This window comes from Ctenocephalides felis, unplaced genomic scaffold, assembly GCF_003426905.1.
Source record: "Ctenocephalides felis isolate EL2017-DRISC unplaced genomic scaffold, ASM342690v1 CF-g0.4_SCAFFOLD_03572, whole genome shotgun sequence".
NCBI classification, from domain to species: Eukaryota; Metazoa; Arthropoda; class Insecta; order Siphonaptera; family Pulicidae; genus Ctenocephalides; species Ctenocephalides felis.
Window position 1 is genome coordinate 15,718,424 of NW_020539726.1, and position 20,211 is coordinate 15,738,634.

A 20,211-nucleotide genomic window follows, 5' to 3' on the forward strand; every position below is an offset into this window, starting at 1 on the left:
AAAAAAAATTTGACCCAAAAAATTTTGGGAAAAAAATTTTTGGGCAACTCGAGTGCGACGAAACCGATGTTGGGTCGATGTTTCGTAGTCGAACTCGCAGTATTTCGAAGCGTGCGCCATTATATTCAATTTCATACAAAATCTCGTCAAAATCGTTTCGATGTATTAGGAGAACAGTCACACTTTTACATTTGACAGCGCCATTTTAATTCAAAATTGTGACTGTTTCCCTGGTAGAAAAAATGATTGTAGTACGAAAAGTTATGGAAAAAAATTTTTGGTCAAAAAAATTTTGGTCAAAAAAATTTTGACCCAAAAAATTTTGGTCAAAAAAATGTTGGCCCAAAAAAATTTGGTCAAAAAAATTTTGGGAAAAAAACATTTTTGGTCAAAAAAATTTGACTTAAAAAATTTTGGTCAAAAAAATTTTGGCCCAAAAAATTTTGGGAAAAAAACATTTTTGGTCAAAAAAATTTTGACTTAAAAAATTTTGGTCAAAAAAATTTTGGATCAAAAAAATTTGGTCAAAAAAATTTTGACCCAAAAAATTTTGACCCAAAAAATTTTGGCCTAAAAAATTTTGGCCCAAAAAATTTTAGCCAAAAAACTTTGGAAAAAAAAAATTTTTTGACCAAAAATTTTTGGTCCAATATTTTTTGGGTCAAAATTTTTTTGATTAAAAAATTTTTTTTCCAAAATTTTTTGGGCCAAAATTTTTTAGGTCAAAATTGTTTTTGACCAAAAATTTTTTTTTGGGCAAAAAAAATTTTGGTCAAACAAATTTTGGATCAAAAAAATTTGGTCAAAAAAATTTTGACCCAAAAAATTTTGACCCAAAAAATTTTGGCCTAAAAAATTTTGGCCCAAAAAATTTTAGCCAAAAAACTTTGGGAAAAAAAATTTTTTTTGACCAAAAATTTTTGGGCCAAAATTTTTTGGGTCAAAATTTTTTTGATTAAAAATTTTTTTTTCCAAAATTTTTTGGGCCAAAATTTTTTAGGTCAAAATTTTTTTTGACCAAAAATTTTTTTTTGGGCCAAAATTTTTTGGTCCAAAATTTTTTGGGTCTAAATTTTTTGGTCCAAAATTTTTTGGGTCAAAATTTTTTTGACCAAAAATTTTTTGGGCCAAAATTTTTTCCGTCAAAATTTTTTTGACCAAAATTTTTTTTTCCAAAATTGTTTTGGGCCAAATTTTTTGGGTCCAATTTTGGGAACAAAAATTTTGACAAAAAATTCTGGCCCAAAAAATTTTGGTAAAATAAAAATTTTGGTCAAAAAAATTTTGGTCAAAAAAATGTTGGCTCAAAAATATTTGGTCAAAAAAATTTTTGCCCAAAAATTTCTGGGAAAAAAACATTTTTGGTCAAAAAAATTTTGACTTCAAAAATTTTGGTCAAAAAAATTTTGTCCCAAAAAATTTTTGGTCAAAAAAATTTTGACCCAAAAAATTTTGGGAAAAAAAATTTTGACCCAAAAAAATTTGGCCCAAACAATTTTGGAAAAAAAATTTTGTTCAAATAAATTTTGACCCAAAAAATTTTGCCCAAAAAATTTTGGCTCAAAAAAATTTTTGGTCAAAAAAAATTTTGACCTAAAAAATTTTGGTCAAAAAAAATTTGTCCCAAAAAATTTTTGGTCAAAAAAATTTTGACCCAAAAAATATTGACCCAAAAAATTTTGACCCAAAAAATTTTGGACCAAAAAATTTTGACAAAAAAATTTTGACCCAAAAAATTTGGTCCAAAAAATTTTGACCCAAAAAATTTTGGTCAAAAAAATTTTGGATCAAAAAAATTTGGTCAAAAAAATTTTGACCCAAAAAATTTTGACCCAAAAAATTTTGGCCTAAAAAATTTTGGCCCAAAAAATTTTAGCCAAAAAACTTTGGAAAAAAAAATTTTTTTTGACCAAAAATTTTTGGTCCAATATTTTTTGGGTCAAAATTTTTTTTGACCAAAATTTTTTTTTTGGGCCAAAATTGTTTGGGCCAAATTTTTTTGGGTCCAATTTTGGGAACAAAAATTTTGACACAAAAAATTCTGGCCCAAAAAATTTTGCTAAAAAAATAATTTTGGTCAAAAAAATGTTGGCTCAAAAAAATTTGATCAAAAAAATTTTGGTCAAAAAAATTTTGGCCCAAAAAAATTTGGTCAAAAAAATTTTGACCCAAAAAAATTTGGCCCAAACAATTTTGGAAAAAAAAATTTTGGTCAAAAAAATTTTGACCCAAAAAATTTTGACCCAAAAAATTTTGCCCAAAAAATTTTGCCCAAAAAATTTTGACTTAAAAAATTTTGGTCAAAAAAATTTTGTCCCAAAAAATTTTTGGTCAAAAAAATTTTGACCCAAAAAATTTTGACCCAAAAAATTTTGACCCAAAAAATTTTGGACCAAAAAAATTTGGCCCAAAAAAATTTTTGGTCAAAAAAATTTAGACCTAAAAAATTTTGAGAACAAGAATTTTGGCCCAAAAAATTTTGGGAAAAAAAAATTTTTGGTCAAAAAAATTTTGACCCAAAAAATAATGACCCAAAAAAATTTGACCCAAAAAAATTTTACCCAAAAAATTTTGGCCCAAAAAAAAATTTTTGGTCAAAAAAAATTTTGACCCAAAAAAATTTTGGCCCAAAAAATTTTTGGTCAAAAAAATTTCGGCCCGATGTTTGGGCCCAAAAAATTTTGACCCAAAAAATTTTGGACCAAAAAATTTTGGCCCAAAAAAATTGGCCCAAAAATTTTGGGAACAAAAATTTTGACCCAAAAAATTTTTGATCAAAAAAATTTTGACCCAAAAAAATTGGCCCAAAAAATTTTGGGAACAAAAATTTTGGCCCAACATATTTTGGTCAAAAAAAATTTTGGTTAAAACAATTTTGACCTAAAAAATTTCGTCTGTTTGAACTTTTTAAGTTAATAAAGTATAATGAGCATAATCAAATAATTGGCTGTTAAGTATTTATAACAAAGTACTTGTGAGAAGTATAACATTTCATTAAATAGAAAAATGAAATAGATCAACTATGTGACAAAGCCTTGAATTATGACCCCATTAAACACAATAAATAAATAAATAAATAAATAAAATGTATTTTTTACCTGGAAACTTCATTAATTTGCTTATTCTTTCCAACAGTTACATTGACAAATATTGAAGTATTATTTTATTATACCTTAATACCCAACTGTTAAGAATTTTTGCCTTGCAGACTTTTCGGTTATCTTTGTACTTCTACGATAGTCTTCGTCTAGTACAGAGTGTTTTTATCTATATCCTAGTGGTGAAATACTAATAAAATAGGGCATATATAGGCTTATATAGGGATAAAAATATGTCTTACATCGAAATGTTTATTTGTATTTAATAAATATCAAAAATTCACAATTTTCTCCAAAATTGTTTAACGAAATTAATTTTGGAACTTTCAACTTAATCATTTCAAATATTTCAAACTTCAAATATTCTATAATGAATCTTTTATGGCATACGGGGTATCATATAAAAGGTAATTTTAAGTAGAATACAACCATCTATGTGAAATATTCATATTTTTCAAAATAAATGCAGTTAATAAAGTATTAGTAACATTTTTGTTACTGATTTTGAGATATCATTTGAATGATGTTTAAATATTTATCAATAGTTTAAATTAAATTAATTTAAATAAAAAAATAATTCAAATCTATATAAAAAAATAAATTTACACATTTGACAAACTGTCTGTAACACCAAAAACGAATTATATTGTGTTAAATATGTTAAATACTTATTAGGTCATTATGAATAAAACTAATATTTACGAAACATATATTTCTACAATATATTTTCTGAAATATCAATTTATACAACCATATAAATATAAATGGAGGACTTCAAATATTTAATTATAACTTTAACATGTAATAACTTTCATAATACTTTTAAAAACAATACTTATATGTAATATATACTCTATAGAATTAATATCAATTAACATAATTAAAAAAAACTTAACGCGTTGCCTTATTCACTTTTTATCATAAACATCATGCTCAACTTATTTATTACCATCATCATTTATTACCATGACTAGAAATATATGTACCTACTTTATTCCAAAGACTTCAAAACAAGATCAAACTTATCTCCATTACCCCTAACTTTGCGAAAACTTTCAACAAAACATTTTTTCAAATCTGCGTCAACCAATTCCTCGAAGAAATTCCTGGTTGCCAAACAGAGCATAACCTTATCTTCAAAATCAAACTTACCAAACCTGGACACGACATAAGGAAACATCAATTTCAGGCTGCTGTTCAAAGAAGCAGCCACAAAAACACATACCAGACAGGAAAGAGATTTGTTGGCTGGTAATTTGTTAGCCAGGTTTGCCAGAGAGCACACCAGCCAGGATTGTAGCAACGAGTGCTGGTCGCGAGATATCAGGTTTTCGAAAACCTAAATGATAAAAAGTAACGAATATATTGTGGGGAAATCAAGCAGGCTAGTCATGATTGTAAAAAAACAAAACTGGACTTGTCATTGTATATTTTGATATCAGTAATATTTTATAATGAATAAATTTTATATATTTTTATATGTTAGGAGTTTATAATTTAATATATTTTCATAATAATTACAAATCCCACATAGGTGACCCCGACGTGATAATATGTGTGGGGAAATCAAGCAGGCTAGTCATGATTGTAAAAAAACAAAACTGGACTTGTCATTGTATATTTTGATATAAGTAATATTTTATAATGAATAAATTTTATATATTTTTATATGTTGGAAGTTTATAATTTAATATATTTTCATAATAATTACAACTCCCACAATATGATAAAAGCAACTTAGGGATGACTTTGGTCGACTTACCTCTAGAAGCACCAACGCCAAATTGTCTCCGTGTTGTTGTTGCGTGATGGAAAAGAATTCGCCAATTACTTTGGCTAACATCTCGCTAGGTTGGAATAAGTCGTTCAGGAGTTTGCTCAGCACCTGGCACAAAACCCTGGCTTCGTATCTATTGGAAACCTTGAGACGTTCAAAAAGTGTTGATATCTTCTCAACATGATCAACTATCAGGTCCAGGTCTGAAGGTTGACCGGAGTCATCTAGTTTGGATGCATTGTCCAAAAGACTTAATTGTGTTGAGGCTTCTGGAAAATAGTAAATTAAAATTGTTACTTCTCAAAAAAAAAAAACTTTAGCTGATCTTTTACCCTACCTTTATACATGCAGGCGACTAGCAACTTCAGAGTGTACCTGACATATGTAAAATTTGAGTTCTTGATTTTCTTGAGACAAGCTTGTGATATCTGACTGAGAGTTTGTTTTGGAAGCTTATCCAATATCACTAGTCGTTCTAGGCCCTGGAGAAATATTATTTATAGTATACCTTTCAAATTTCCAAGAAAATCTTGATAAATGTTCAGTAAAAAACGTTTAGTGATTGGAAGTAGGATGAAAAATGATTGGATTACTAAAATGATACTTAATAAAGACTTGTGGTAGGAGGTTAAACGTTTAGAAATCTAAAATAAAAGAAATAGGTTCAAAGAACTTAAAAAACAATTTTAGGAGTATGAATGAAAAACAGATATTCGCTGGTATAAATATAAAGTTTCATAAAAATCGGTAAGTCGTGTCGAAAGAGTATATATATATATACATATATATATATATATATATATATATATATATATAAACATAGCTGGGCATTAACTCGTTAATCCGTTAATCGTTAATTAACGAAGTTAACATTTTGATTAACGGATTAACTTTTAAGTTAACTTTTAAAAATGTTAACGGACACGTTAACTTCCGTTAAAATGCGAGAAGTCCGTTAATCGTTAATCCAATGCCTACTATTTACCGCACGGCACAGCTTTAGCCATAGGCTTTAGCCAATGCCTTATTAAACGGCATAGAGAAAAGATTTGGACTACTCCTGAATGATGAACAGTGCCAACTTGCCGCGGCATTTCACCCAAAGTTTCGGTTAATGTGGCTGGAAACGTATGACAGCAGTAGAGAGGAATGCAGTAAGAAAATGCACGGAAAAAAGGTAGAAGATGCCTTATGGCAAGAAGCAGCGAAAAATTCGAAGGACAGAGATAGTTTAAGTGGCGGAGGGAGCAATGCGAGTAACAACGATGATGACGAGAAGGAAGACTTTTTCAATTCTGCCACTCAGTCTATAGAAAAACCAAAGAGCTACATTCTCTTTAAAGAATAATGCGCAAATTCTCGTTAAAATGTGGCTGGATATGAAATCAAAAGACTCGTTCAACGATGCTGCATTCGTCGGGGATAACAGATATTCATAAATCTATTTATTAAATACAATACTGCTATACCCTCAAGCGCTGCAGTTGAACGTTTGTTTTCCACGGGTAAAGACATTTTGACACCAAAACGAGCCTCGCTTTCAGACGAGAACTTCAACATGTTAATGTTCATGAAGGGGAATATGCACCTTATGCCCGACGCTTAACCCGTCGCGCGTTTCCTATTTTTAGCAAAAACTAGCTGTAAATGGAATTTTGTCTTAAGGCAATTAAGGCATCGTTCCTTAAGGCAAATTGCTGGTACTTTCCGTACCTACAATTATTATTTTTTTAAAAACGATTAACATTTTTGAAAAAAATTTACTTCGAAAAAATAAGATTTTTGAGAAACTATAAACTATTGGACAAAAAATTATTTTTTTTTGAAAAAAAAAATGTTTTTTTCATTTTGACATATTTTGGAAGATCTGAACTTGTTTTCAAAGCAATTTTACTGCTTTAGGACTGCATAGAGACAAAATATAAAGCGCGTAAGCGCCGCGTCGCTGTCTAAAGGATAAACATTGGTACGGAACCCATAGGAATGTAAATAAAATTTATACTTATTGTTAAAATCTCTATAAAATATCTGATAATTTGATGTGCATATGTCTAATGATCATTTTGACCGCCAAATGGCATTTTTTTTTACTTTTTTCATTAGATCTCCGAAACCGCTAGACCTGCCTTCATGAAAAATTGATCAGTTCTTCATAATTGTCAATACAAGTAAAATGTTTTTTGAATTATTAAAATCGGACGCTTCGTTCTCTTAAAAACTGAGTTACCGTTTTTGGCTCAATTTTGCCCCATATCTTCGGAACGGCTAGACCTGCCTTTGCCAAAAACTAATCAGCACGTCTTCTTATCAATACGAATCGAATGTTTTTTGAATTATTAAAATCGGTTGATCCGTGTTCCCGAAATCGTCGACGAAAATTTGTATCCGAATACACATACATACACACACACATACATCCATTTTTTCTAAGGTATGCCAAAATATTCAGAAACCTTTGAAACGTCGAGAAATGCAAAAAATTTTATTTTCGATTTTTTTGCGATTACTATAACTTGCCCTACGGGAAGTTAAAAAAACTCTTTCCCTTTATTTAGAAAAAAATTCTTGTAAAAACAATATGCAATCATAAAAACGGAAAGTTGACCAATAGCGTTATCACGGTATGTGATAATTGTGCCATTTTCCTTATACACACGGAAGTGTGCATAAAACGCGCGAGGGGTTAAATTACACATTTGAATTATACAAGTATTTTGTTTTATTCATAACCTGTTAACTTCCAGAACCTAAACTAATAAGTTTTTTAAGTTCACTAACGCAACGATATAAAAATGTAATTTTACACATATTAACGGATTAACGATTAACGTTAACTTGCGTTAATTCTTCCGAAATGTAACGCTTTAACGTTTAACGAAGTTAACTTTTTTTGTAGCGGATTAACGATTAACGAAGTTAACTATTTGATTAACGGTGCCCAGCTATGTATATAAATATATATATATATGTCTATATATATATATATATATATATATATATAATTTTTTATTCTACTTACATTACAAACACAAGTAAACAAATTCATGTCAGCATTATCCTGCTCGAGCACAAAAATGATCGAATTCAATATCGAATTATTCTCCTCTTGACTTGTAATATAATTTTTAGTAACAGCACCATCACCAGAATTTGAATCCGAAAACTTTTCCAAAACCAGGAAACTCATTGTGTAAACTGACATTAAATGGTTTAAGGAATGGTGATATCCCCTAAAAAAGAATCGTATCAAGAAATAATAAATGAATTTTATTATTGAAATAGAGCCGGGTGATAGGTTCGAATCCCGGTGGAGGTATAAACAAAAAATTAAAATAGATATTTTTATATATATTTCTTGGGTACTAGGTCAGGTACCAGTGATAAAACTTCATTTCCTCCTACTTACCCTTGTTCGATTTCTGCAAAAACAGTCTCCGCATACTCCCTTGCCTTGTCTCTGATCTCTATCATATCATGTTTCAACTTACTCCTAGTTTCATTAAATTTCAAACTGGAACGTCTTCTGGAATCATGATGGATAAACGTCCTGGACCAGTCATCCAATTTCCATTTATCATCATCGAGAAAAGCAGTATCAACTTTACGATCATGTTCTATTTCTTCAATTTCTTTGCCAACAAAATCTTTGGTCACATTTTTGACATCATCGTTATCTTGGGTGGTTGTTAAATTTAGGGATAAGTCACCAAAGCTTAATTTTTTTGAATCTGATAATTTGACTTTTTGGTCTTTTTTTTGCAAAATTTTTGATTGACTTGATGTCAAAATTTCGTTTATGTAATTCGCATCATAGACTTCGATTAAGCACATTAGAGCTGGTATTGAACTCGTTTTACGTGGTATGCTTGAACTTCTTAAGGAGGAACGAAGCATGTTTACGATGTCTAGTAAAGCATCACAGCCCTGAAATGAAAATAATTAGGTGTAATACACTTTTAATACATTTGTAGCAGAGGAGTCTAAAGAAGTTTCGATTGAAGGATCTTTTTTAGTAGAATCCAAATACTAAAATATGTTTTCAAATTTGGGAAGTTTAAGAGGATATATTTATACATTTGTATTATCCACTTACCAAATCTTCTGAAATAAACACAGAACAGCATTTACAAGCCAAAGAAACCAAATGTCTCATCGCTATCTCATCATGATTGACCATTGAATCGCTGGAACATCTCTTCCACATATCGAGACACAAATTTAGGCACCACTCAAAGTGGCTCTTCTTTGTGAATAAATCACTCACGGACACCAATGATTCCAGGATTGAATGAACGACTATTGAATTGGTTGGAGCCTGAAAAATAATTGTAATAGATAAATTATGTACATTACAAACTAGGTGTAAATAGTAGTCTGCCTTAAATGATTGATTTAATGTGGGAGTGAGTAGCATCTCAAACAAACCAGAATTATATTGGTAACTAATTAAGTGGTTAACAATATTATTTACCGCACCTGTAAATTCAACATGTGAGAATACATCTCGACTAAAAACTGCAAACAGCTTTCCAAATCAATTCCACTCTCCTGCAAGCACTTCATCCTGTACTCGTGGACTTTTTCAAACTCATTCAACATCTTATTTTTCTCATTTTCCTCTTTGTTTAAAATACTTTTCAGATATCTTGAACTTATTTGTGCATTTGGATAATATAAACTTTGTTTACTGCAAATTTCTGTGCAAGTTCTGTCCAAGTTGGAAGATTCTTGGAATGGGTCTTCGAGAAATGATTGGATTAAATGGTGGATGGGCTTCAGCTTGCGAGAACTAAAGTAATAAAAAACCGTAAATGATTATATATATATTTTTTGGAAATAAAATAATAAAACTAGCTGTAAGTGGAATTCTGTCTTGAGGCAATTATGGCATCGTGCCTTAAGGCAAATTGCTGGAACTTCCCGTACCGTAACGAGATGATCGAGGAATATTAAATGTTTTAAAATAGATTATTACAAATAATTTAACATTGTCTAATATTTATAAGAATTATATCTAACTGAATTGCAAAGTTAAAATCACTTGTTTAAAGTATATTAGAACTTTAGTCAGAAATAAAAATAAAATCTGAATTATTTTCGATATACAAAAAATTAAAAAAAAAAAAAAAATTGAGACAATTTTTTTTTCAAAATCAATTATTTTGTTAAGACAAGCAGAAAGTTCTTTGAATCATTCAAATCGGACGCTTAGTTCTCTCAAAAACTGCCTTTTTTAACATTTAGCTCTGTATCTTTGAAATGGCTGGGCCTGCCTTTGCCAAAAACTGATAAACACTTCTCCCAATCATTACTAATTGAATGTTTTTTAGATCATTCAAATCGGAGACTCCGTTCTCTCAAAAATTCGATTTCTATTTTCTGCACTCTTTGCTCCGTATCTCCGAAACGGCTGGACCTGCCTTTACCAAAAACTAATCAGCTCTTTTCCCTATCAATAGGAATCGAATGTTTTTTGAACCATTCAAATTGGCTGATCCGTGCGCCCTAAAACGTGACTGGAAATTTGTATCCATACATACATACACACACACACATCCATTTTTTCTGAGGTATGCCAAAACGTTCAGAAACCTTCAAAACGTCAAGAAATGTAAAAATTTTCAATTCCGATTTTCGGCCCATTACAATAACTTACCCTACGGGAAGTTAATAAACTAAAATTTCAGCCCTTAACTATATATAGTCCTACGATATTATCATCGATATTAAGATATCGATATTTTGAGTTAACACATATAGACCATTTTTTAAAGACAATGCAGTGCAGCAAGCATAAATATATCAAAATAAAATAAGTTTGATTTCACGCAAAAGCACCAATTATTTTGAACTACCCGAAGTTATCTGCATAGTGTTAACATATAACATAATACATGCAATGGAAAATAACTAGTACACTTATACTAATTTGAACTTGTATATTCAATAATACTTACACTATATTATCTTCATTTATCTTGTCGTTTCTCGATATGTGTAAATAACTGGATACAACAGTATTACCAGGCTTTGGCAGCAGCAAACTGCTCAACAGCAAACTAACGAATAAATAGAAATATATTTATTTATTTATTCCTAATCAACTAATAATAAATATTATTTCAACCTCTTGTCAAGAATTTTGTCGAGAATGTCGAAATTCAAAGAAGGCAAAAAACTCATTTTAAAGACTTGTGATTAATTTTTTAATATCTTCTAACTAATTAATTTTAAAATAAAAATTGAGATTCAATAATTAGGATTATTATTCATTAGGTAAGTATTTTTTCTGTTTTTCTGTGGGTTTTGCTATTCACACACATAGTTCCAAAACGTACAAGAGAAATAGCTTTTATCAATTTATAATCATTCTTTTAAATTTTTTACTTGGTTATTGCCCGAATCGCAGTGGTCTGCACCGAAACAACTTCATCCGATGGCGCGTCCACAGTTTGAGAACCACTGATCACTCCCAATAAGCTCATCCAAGTCTCCTCGAACTGTGTCCGCGAAGTCCAGCCCAACAGAGCACACCTGCAATGAAGAAAAAAGATAATTTTAATAATGTAAAAATTTTCGCGTTTAAAAATTTCGAAAGTTATTTCAATATTCAAATTCTATTGAAAAATACCTTTCAAACAATACCTCATATGCCACAAAAGATTCAACCTAAAATTTTTGAAGTAAAAAATTCATAAAAAGTGTATTTTTTATAGACAAATCACAAAGTTAATTTAAGCATTCGTTACAAAAGTTTTAAACCTAATATATTTAGAAAAAAAAATCAATATAATATAACAATTTAATGACTTTTGCAATAACATATAACGTTTGATCACAATATAATGTTTTGTAAATATCGTATTCTACTCGTTGATAAGTGACATTTTTTTACTATCGTTTTACTAGAAATTCAGTAAAAATGTATTTCGTGTTGACAAACCATATAATTAATTTCAATATTCGGATTCTGTACAAAAAACCTTTCAAATAATATTCAACATACAAAAAAAACCATAAGCATTTTTTGAAGAAAAAAAAAATTTAAGCTCTTTAACTACAAAATCGTTAAAAGTGTATCTTACATCGATTAGAAATTACATCTTACCTAAACACAAATTTTATTGTAGTGAAACTTTTTTACTATCGTTTTACTAGAAATTCAGTAAAAATGTATTTCGTGTTGACAAACCATATAATTAATTTCAATATTCGGATTCTGTACAAAAAACCTTTCAAATAATATCCAACATACAAAAAAAACCATAAACATTTTTTGAAGAAAAACAAATTTTTAAGCTCATTAACTACAAAATCGTTAAAAGAGTATATTACATCGATTAGAAATTACATCTTACCTAAACACAAATGATTCCAGAACATCCGAATCTTGCAAAAACTCCTGCAAAAACGCAAAATAGTTCTTTTCGTCCAAACTCGAATCGATTCTTTCAAAAACCAAAAACGGCGTCATCGCAAACTTGATAACAACATCGAATCGACACACCATAATTACACATTGCAAAAACACACTTTTCTTCGCTAAATCTGGAGTCAACAAAACACTGAACTTATTTAGATCCTTACACAAAACTGTATTGAAATCTTCCACAAATTGGATAATGGACACAACTTGGTTGTTGTAAGTTTTGTCCAAATTTGGGACTTTTTCGATTAAACGATAATTTGTAGCATCGAGGGATAATTGCTGCAAGATTTGATACAAAGATGCAATGTAGTTGTGTATTTGTGTTTGTAAGTTGTGGGTGTTGTTTAAATGCGACCACACTTGCTCGGTTTTGATTATTGCACAAAAGCACGTGAGTGCATCTTCAAATGCACTACTGTTGAGAAAATTTGGGATTTGTTTTAGGTTATGCACACAATATTGTAAGCACAAAGCGTTAAATTTGATACAAGGGTCCACAAAGTCAGCGAATAAATTCTGATCAATTGATAGCAAATTAATAACACTTTTTGTAATTTTTTGAAACAACACACACTGATTTTGATATTGAAAGTTAAAATCTTCAACTAACACCAAAATTTTACTCATTAAACAATCCACAACAACTTTTACATTATCATCATCACTTTCACTAGTCAAGCAATAAGCAAAAAAGCCAACATCAACATTTTCATCCGATAAAATTTCCTGCAGTTTTTGAGCGCCCAATTTTTGCATGATTTTGCTTAAAGCCTTGCACTCAGCTCGAGTTTTATCTTTAGAGCAACATTTTGTTTTTACTTGTTGATAAAACCATTCCGCGTCAATTTTGTTTTCCGTAAATTGGTGAAGTCTATGGTTTTCATGTGGTCCAATTCGATAGGTGGCAAGGAATAGAATTGCACAGCTAGCTTGTTTAGGATGCTTACTAGCGTTTCGTGTCTGAAAAATAAAAAAATGATAAAAGACAATTTGGACAGCAACAATTTATTTACTCTCAGTAACTTTTCCTTTACCTTTTAATTACTCGTTCTCCTTTACTTCTAAAATACTCCATAATCTGCCTAAACTTCACCTCAGACAATTTCTGCTTAACAACAACTTCATCGTCACTATCATCGGTCTCCAAGGTTCTCAACAACTCTGCCTTGCTCGAACAAAGTCTCGAAGCATCACGACAAATTAGTATGTTCTTGTGCTCAAGAAGTTTTACTTCAACAATACAAGAGTGGAGAATCGATCCTGATAAGTCTACGTGCAACCGGTCGAGAAACTTTGTTAGAACTTTGTGGACGAAAATCATCTAAAAGATGAATAATCGACGTGATCAATAACAAAATAATACATGACTGATTCAAAAGTGCTGTAAGGTTTCAAAGTTTCAAGAGATATTATAAGTAAATGCACAATGCAAGATAAGTCACTGTTTGTTGCATAATATTTGATATTATTTATCAAATTCAAAAAATGATTAAATAATCAATATTTGATATTATACAACTAAGCTAACCGTTGAACCGTGCGGACGTGTTTTTTGAAGAGTCGTAATGTCTCTGACATAATTAACTATTCCGGAATAGGATTCCAAAAAATCCTACAATTGCTGTGAAACAAAACCATCTGCAAGTGTGGGTGTTTGTAAGAACTGTGGCAAAATTTACTTATTACATGTGAGTTGTGCCAAAAGAAAAGGTTTCAAATTCATTGTTGGAAAGTTGATACAGTACTGTGAGTTGAGCAGTGAAGTGTCGTGTGACAAACATATGGATACTATAAACCACTTATCGCAAACAATTATCGACAAAAATACGATAATAGACGACAAGATGACAATAATAAAGGACAAGGAATACACAATTCAGCAGCTTGAAGAAAAAATTAAGATGCTGCAATTATTAAAGCCAAATGAAAAGAAAAAAGAGGCATCGTCAGCTGCACCCAATATTGATAGTAATATTGAGAAAGCAGCATCCAAGAAGGCTAAACATAAATCTACCAATAAAAACAGTGGCAATGCTAATAAGGTCTCAAAGGAACAGGTGAGTGTTGCAGTAGCAACTGCTTTGAAGGAATTAGATAAGAACCGAAACATTCCGAGATGCGGTTGCCAACACGGAGCTGCCTACTAAATCGACCCAAGCTGAACAACAATCAATTAAAGCAAATGACGATGGAAATTGGACTTTGGTCCAGAAAAAGAAGACGCCGAAACGAAAAAACAAAGCCATAGAAGGTACAAATGTGAGCACTACACTCGCGGGAGTTGTGAGGAAGGCCCACTTGCATGTGTTTCGCCTGGCACCGGAACATCGTCGGAAACTCTAAAAAATTACTTAAATGAAATAAATTTCAAAAATGTTGAATGTGAGAAAATGGCTTCAAAACATCCGAAACATATGCCTCTTTCAAGGTCTCCGTTGCAGAGAGTGAATTGGAAAGAATAAAATCTCCGGATGTTTGGCCAAAAGGAGTCTATGTGGACCGTTTTTTATTCCATCTGGGGAAAAAAAACAAAGAAAAATTGTCAAACTGGATCAACATAATGTCCCTGAATATTCAATGTTTATCCAATAAAACCGAGGCATTAACAAAGGTCCATGACAATAAAATAATCATTCTTTGTCTATGTGAACATTGGCTTGGCAACGACCAAATCGACCTGTATAGCATACGTGATTTTCGGCTAGTCAGCTCATTCTGTCGTAGTAAACATACGCACGGAGGTGTTGCTATTTACTGTCGAAAAGAGATAGAATGTTTGGAATTAAATTACATAACATCACATTCCGATGAGCTGACGTGCGAAATGGCCGCATGCTACATAAAACAATTAAAAACTGTTGTAATATCGATGTACAGATCTCCCAATGCGACACTTGACACATTTTTGCAGAAAGTTGAGTTGACTTTACTGATTATATATTATAATTTTGACTTAAAAACAAACATCATCCTATGCGGCGACTTGCATTGATAGCGCATTTACAAACATCGATGAAATTAATTTTTCAGTAGATACCTTTTCAGCGGCAATCTCGGACCATGAAGCTCTACTTATTCGTTTGAGAGTTGACCCTAATGAAAGTACATTCCATACTGTAAGAAAGATCGGTGGTCCCTACATGGACAACTTTGTTAATCAAATTGGCCAAGTGGACTGGGAACTTTCGGTGATAGGTGAGGATCCTAACAATCAGTTCAATAACTTTTCAATATATTTTAAATATACATTTTAAATTCTGATAACAAAAATATCACAATTAGGAACATAATAAAAAGGAAAACTGGTAAGAATTATACAGGTAATGTAAGTCATGAGGCACCCAGTGTTGAAGTTTTCAATATTTTTTTCAAAAATGTAGCCATAAATGTAGTAAAAAATCTGCCCCAGCCAATAATTGCAGCCGATGTCTATTTGACAAAGGTATTTGTGAAGGGGCAAAGTATATTTTTAAATCCAACTACCCCAGAGGAAATTAATACAATGATTAAACGCTTAAAAAATAAAACGTCGTTTGATGCCTTCGGCATTAATACAAAAATGGTAAAATCTGTCGCACAGTACATTGCTGGACCGTTGTGCAAGATAGCAAATAACATTTTCTCCACAGGAATCTTCCAGACAAAAAGAAGCTGGCAAAAATAGTGCCATTATATAAATCAGGAAATCGTCAGTTAGCAGCAAACTACAGACCCATAGCCATACAGCCAATATTTTAGAAAATTATAGAAATGTTGTTAGCATTAAGAATTACAAGTTTCTTCGATGCTAATAATTATTTTGTAAAAAATCAATTTGGATTCAAAAAGAAAATTAACACAATTGATGCTGTGCAAGACTTTTTGAACTTTATATCAAATTCACTGGGAGATCACAAACACAGTGGTGCACTATTTTGCGATCTCAGCAAAGCATTTGATTCTGTTCCACATGACATATTTCTCAGGAAACTGGAATATTATGGATTTAAAGGAGTAGCCCTTAAACTTATGCAATCATACCTATATAACAGGTATCAGTTTGTGGAATGAAACAATAAACGAAGTGAGATAGCAAGATTAAATGCAAGGGTTGCCCAAGGGAGTATTCTTAGACCACTTCTTTTTATCATATTTGTGAATTATCTACCACCGTACATTAGCTGCCCCACAACGCAATTTGCAGATGACACTGCATTGGCGGTTGCGGACGAGAACATCGCAAATATGAACGAAAACTGGTTTTCAGCCAACAAAATTGTACTAAACAATAGAAAAACTGTCCTATTAACTTTACTTCCGGTAGGAGACGTAAGGAGCTGCATGGAAGGGAAGTTAAATATTTGGGTCTCACTATGGACAGCCTGCTAACCTGGGCGAAGCACATAGATTCAATATGTACTAAGCTCTCAAAATCAATATATGCCATCAGAAGAGTTTGACACATTACAAATGAGGAATGCGCTAGAGAGGCTTACTTTGCCATGTTTCACTCTGTGTTCTCATATGGAATATTGGCATGAGGACACTCGGTGCATACCTCCAAGATAATGGATTTATAGAAGAAGGCTGTAAGGGCAATCGGAGGGGCCTCACGTCGGGAGCACTGCAGACCCATGTTTACTAAATTTAGAATACTGACTGTTACCAGCCTTTACATCTACCAGCAGACGATTGCGGTCCATGCAGACGGAACAAACCATGTACTGAGGAGTGACAACACGCGGAACAGGAGTGCTGAAAGACAAGAAATTGTCCGAGAACAAAAATTTAAAGTTATTTAACAAAATGTAAAAAAATGTCTCAAGTCCATTAATTACTTAGTAATTACCAGATTAAGACAAATTTTATTCAAAATTTTAATATCCAATTATAAATAATAGTTTCTATTAAAATTTTGTAAATTCTATCTAGTTTTTAACTATGTATTTGAGATAAAATGTCCGGAAAGAAAATTTCAAGCTTTGAGAAAACATGTAAAAAATATCCTTAATCCACTAATTTGAAGTAAAAATATTTATTATGTAAAAAATGAAAATTATACTCACATCATCAATTTTCGAAGGCAATAGTTTATCAACAGCTTGCAAAATAATTTCGCTGCAAATCTCATCTCCAAAAACAACATTTTGCAAAATATTCTCGATAACTGGTTCTTCATAACAAAAAGAAATCACTTCGTACAAATGCTCTCCGAGGAAATGAGTAAGTTCCACATTTTGCTTCTCATTATTTATTTGATTTGACTTTACCTACAAAAAATAAAACATTTTAGTCAACATTTGAATTAAGCAATTAATGAATTTTATTACTTACACTAAATCTGCAATAAGTCAAAAAAGCTGCTCGTTTCAACATCATAGTATTAATACTAACATTCGAAACAATTGGGTTTTCTACAGCACTATTTTTATCATCATCAAGTTTTTCCAATCCATTCTTCCACAATTTCCAATCTTTCCAATTCAAATCGACAAGAAGATGTAACCAATGGCAATAAATGTAAGGAGATTTTTTCGAAACAAATAAAATTTCTTCCGTTAGTTTTTCTATTGGAATGTTTTCATCGTTGGAATATTGTTTGGAATATTTTCCAAGTGATTCATCTGATAGAATAGTAGAGACTGTTTTTGAAATTGATTTGAATTTGTTGTCGCCTAAACAAGAACAGAAAATAAATGTTTTGACTATTCAAAATTTCTATAAGCATGTATATGAAACAATTTTTACTAAATTAAAGTAAATTGTATCTAGTATTTACTAATGTAATTAAATTAAAATGTTCCCGAAGAAAATTTTGAGTTAGTTGACAAAATGTAAAAAATGTCTCAAATCTACATGCTGCTAATTAATTAACAGAAAATAAATGTCTCGACTAATTTTACTCAAACTTCCTCAAGCAAGCATATGCTACAGTTTTTACGGATTTCTAGTATATTTTATCTAGTCTCTATTAATGTGATTAAAGTAAAATGCTTCCAAAAAAAATTTCAAGTTATAAGACAAAATGTAAAAAATGTTCCTTACCTCTATCGGTATCAAAAACAGCTTCAACAATCTTCAAAAAATCCTCAAATTCTTCACAGATAAATTCAACATTATTTTGCGGATCATCTTCAAAACAACTTTTTAAATTATTAACACTCTCATAAATAACACAAAACAAAAACCTAACGAAAATCACTTCGTTAGTTATCGAGTTCATCAGCAACTGTTCAGGATTATCCAAAACTTGTAAAGGATCCTGATTGACCATCACTGATTTATTAAAAAATATTGCATTAAGATCTATTAAATTTTTCAGTTTCAAATCATCCAAATTTTGTAACAACTGTTTTTCATTAGGCAATGTTGCTAAAATTGTTGCCAGGAAAATTTTGAGTATCGAAAAGTTTTTAATGTTTGAATAGAAATTATAGTTCATACAAAGTTTTAATATTTCCTGTATATTTCGGAGTAGTATTTCACTGCTTAAAGTTTCAATTAAGTGTTGTAGGCTTTGTTGTTTGATTGAAGTTGTTATTTTAATTTTATTGTTCGTTATTAAGTTTAGTAAATGGTCCAAAATGAATTGTGAACGTCTGTTGTAGATTTGTTTGTTTTTGAAACTCAGAATGAGAATCATCGAGAAGGAGTTTTGGATTTCTGAATATTCCAACAACCTGAAAAAAATCAGACTAATTAAAACGTTATTAGATATCTGAAAATGTTGTTGGGTGCGTGAAAAATGTTGTAAGTTGTGTGAAAATGTTGCTAGATGTCAAAAAATGTTGTAGCGTGTCTAAAAATATTGCAACCTGTCTATAAGTGTTGCTAAATGTTCCAAATCGTTCTGAATCACTTGAGATCAAAATTTGGTGAAAGTATATGAGTATTGATGCTTACACCTAGTTTCTTTACCTCAAGACCATAGAAAAACAACCTCCCTCTTCGTCAGCAACTCATCATCTTCGCTATCAACAAAATCCTTTCCGTTCTTCATCGGCACCATAAAAAACACAGCCTCCACCAAAGGAACCAGAGCCGGTACACAATGAGTCTCATAATTCTGTTCACTTGCCAAAAGTTCATCGCACAAATGCAGAGCCCTATTGGAATAATCCTCATAGCACTTTTCACTCGACAGACGCAAGAGGAAACTAAACACCTGTTCGAGTAAAACCTGACAATCGGCAACTTGACCTAATTGGATGCTGTCGAATTGTTTGAAAACGTATTGGATAAAAGTGTTCTCCGAGTCCAACATTTTGTAATTGACTCTTAAGTGTAGAAGTTGGCACAGGAGGCTTAAGACACGTGCTTGTATCGAGGTGTTGTTGCAGGTCGTGTATTTCTTTAAACACTCAATCACCATTGGTTCGAACAGCCTGATGGAGGAAGACAGGAATTTTTTGTCGGGTTGCCAGGATGTTTGACGTTTTTTTAAAAAGGCTCTGAAGGCATCAAAGTCTTCTACTAATTTTATCCAAGGAGATACTTGGATTGTTTCAACAAATTTGTACGGATTGTTTGTAAATATGTCTTCAAAGTGTTTTTTTTCTGATACTGGAGCTCGTGTTGAAAAATCTAAAATGGAAATAATAAAAATTAACTCACGATTATAATTGACTAGCAAACCCGACGAACTCCGTTTCGCCACCAGATGGTTTCGTGAGAAAGATGAAGAATTTTTTGTTTGTTTTATATTTGAAAAGGAAAATTTGATTTTATTATACACAGTAATGAATTTATTTTGATTACGAAAATGAAGTGTTTTTTAGTTGAACTTCCTAAGTAAAAGAAAGTGAATCCGCAAATTATCCGTTTCATTGAAGTGCTCTTTGGTAAACAACATTTTTTGTTTTTTGGTCTGACGTTAATACAAAAAAAGCGGATGGTTTCCCAACTCGTGAACAGGCGGCAACGTATAA

At 31.2% G+C, this 20,211-nt stretch overlaps 1 protein-coding gene across 1 annotated transcript in view; it reads right to left on the reverse strand.

Moving 5' to 3' along the window:
- Positions 1-3,998: 3,998 nt before the first annotated feature.
- The window catches only part of LOC113388165 (huntingtin), a 30,175-nt gene continuing 13,962 nt past the window's right edge, over positions 3,999-20,211 (reverse strand). The window contains 16 exon segments of the mRNA XM_026625566.1: positions 3,999-4,437; positions 4,861-5,144; positions 5,213-5,357; positions 7,895-8,105; positions 8,282-8,799; positions 8,969-9,190; positions 9,352-9,664; positions 10,833-10,934; positions 11,263-11,409; positions 12,234-13,098; positions 13,137-13,264; positions 13,339-13,625; positions 17,350-17,547; positions 17,618-17,958; positions 18,329-18,545; positions 19,224-19,867. Of these exon segments, the coding sequence (XP_026481351.1) occupies positions 4,090-4,437; positions 4,861-5,144; positions 5,213-5,357; positions 7,895-8,105; positions 8,282-8,799; positions 8,969-9,190; positions 9,352-9,664; positions 10,833-10,934; positions 11,263-11,409; positions 12,234-13,098; positions 13,137-13,264; positions 13,339-13,625; positions 17,350-17,547; positions 17,618-17,958; positions 18,329-18,545; positions 19,224-19,867 (4,970 nt within the window). The 3' untranslated portion in view covers positions 3,999-4,089.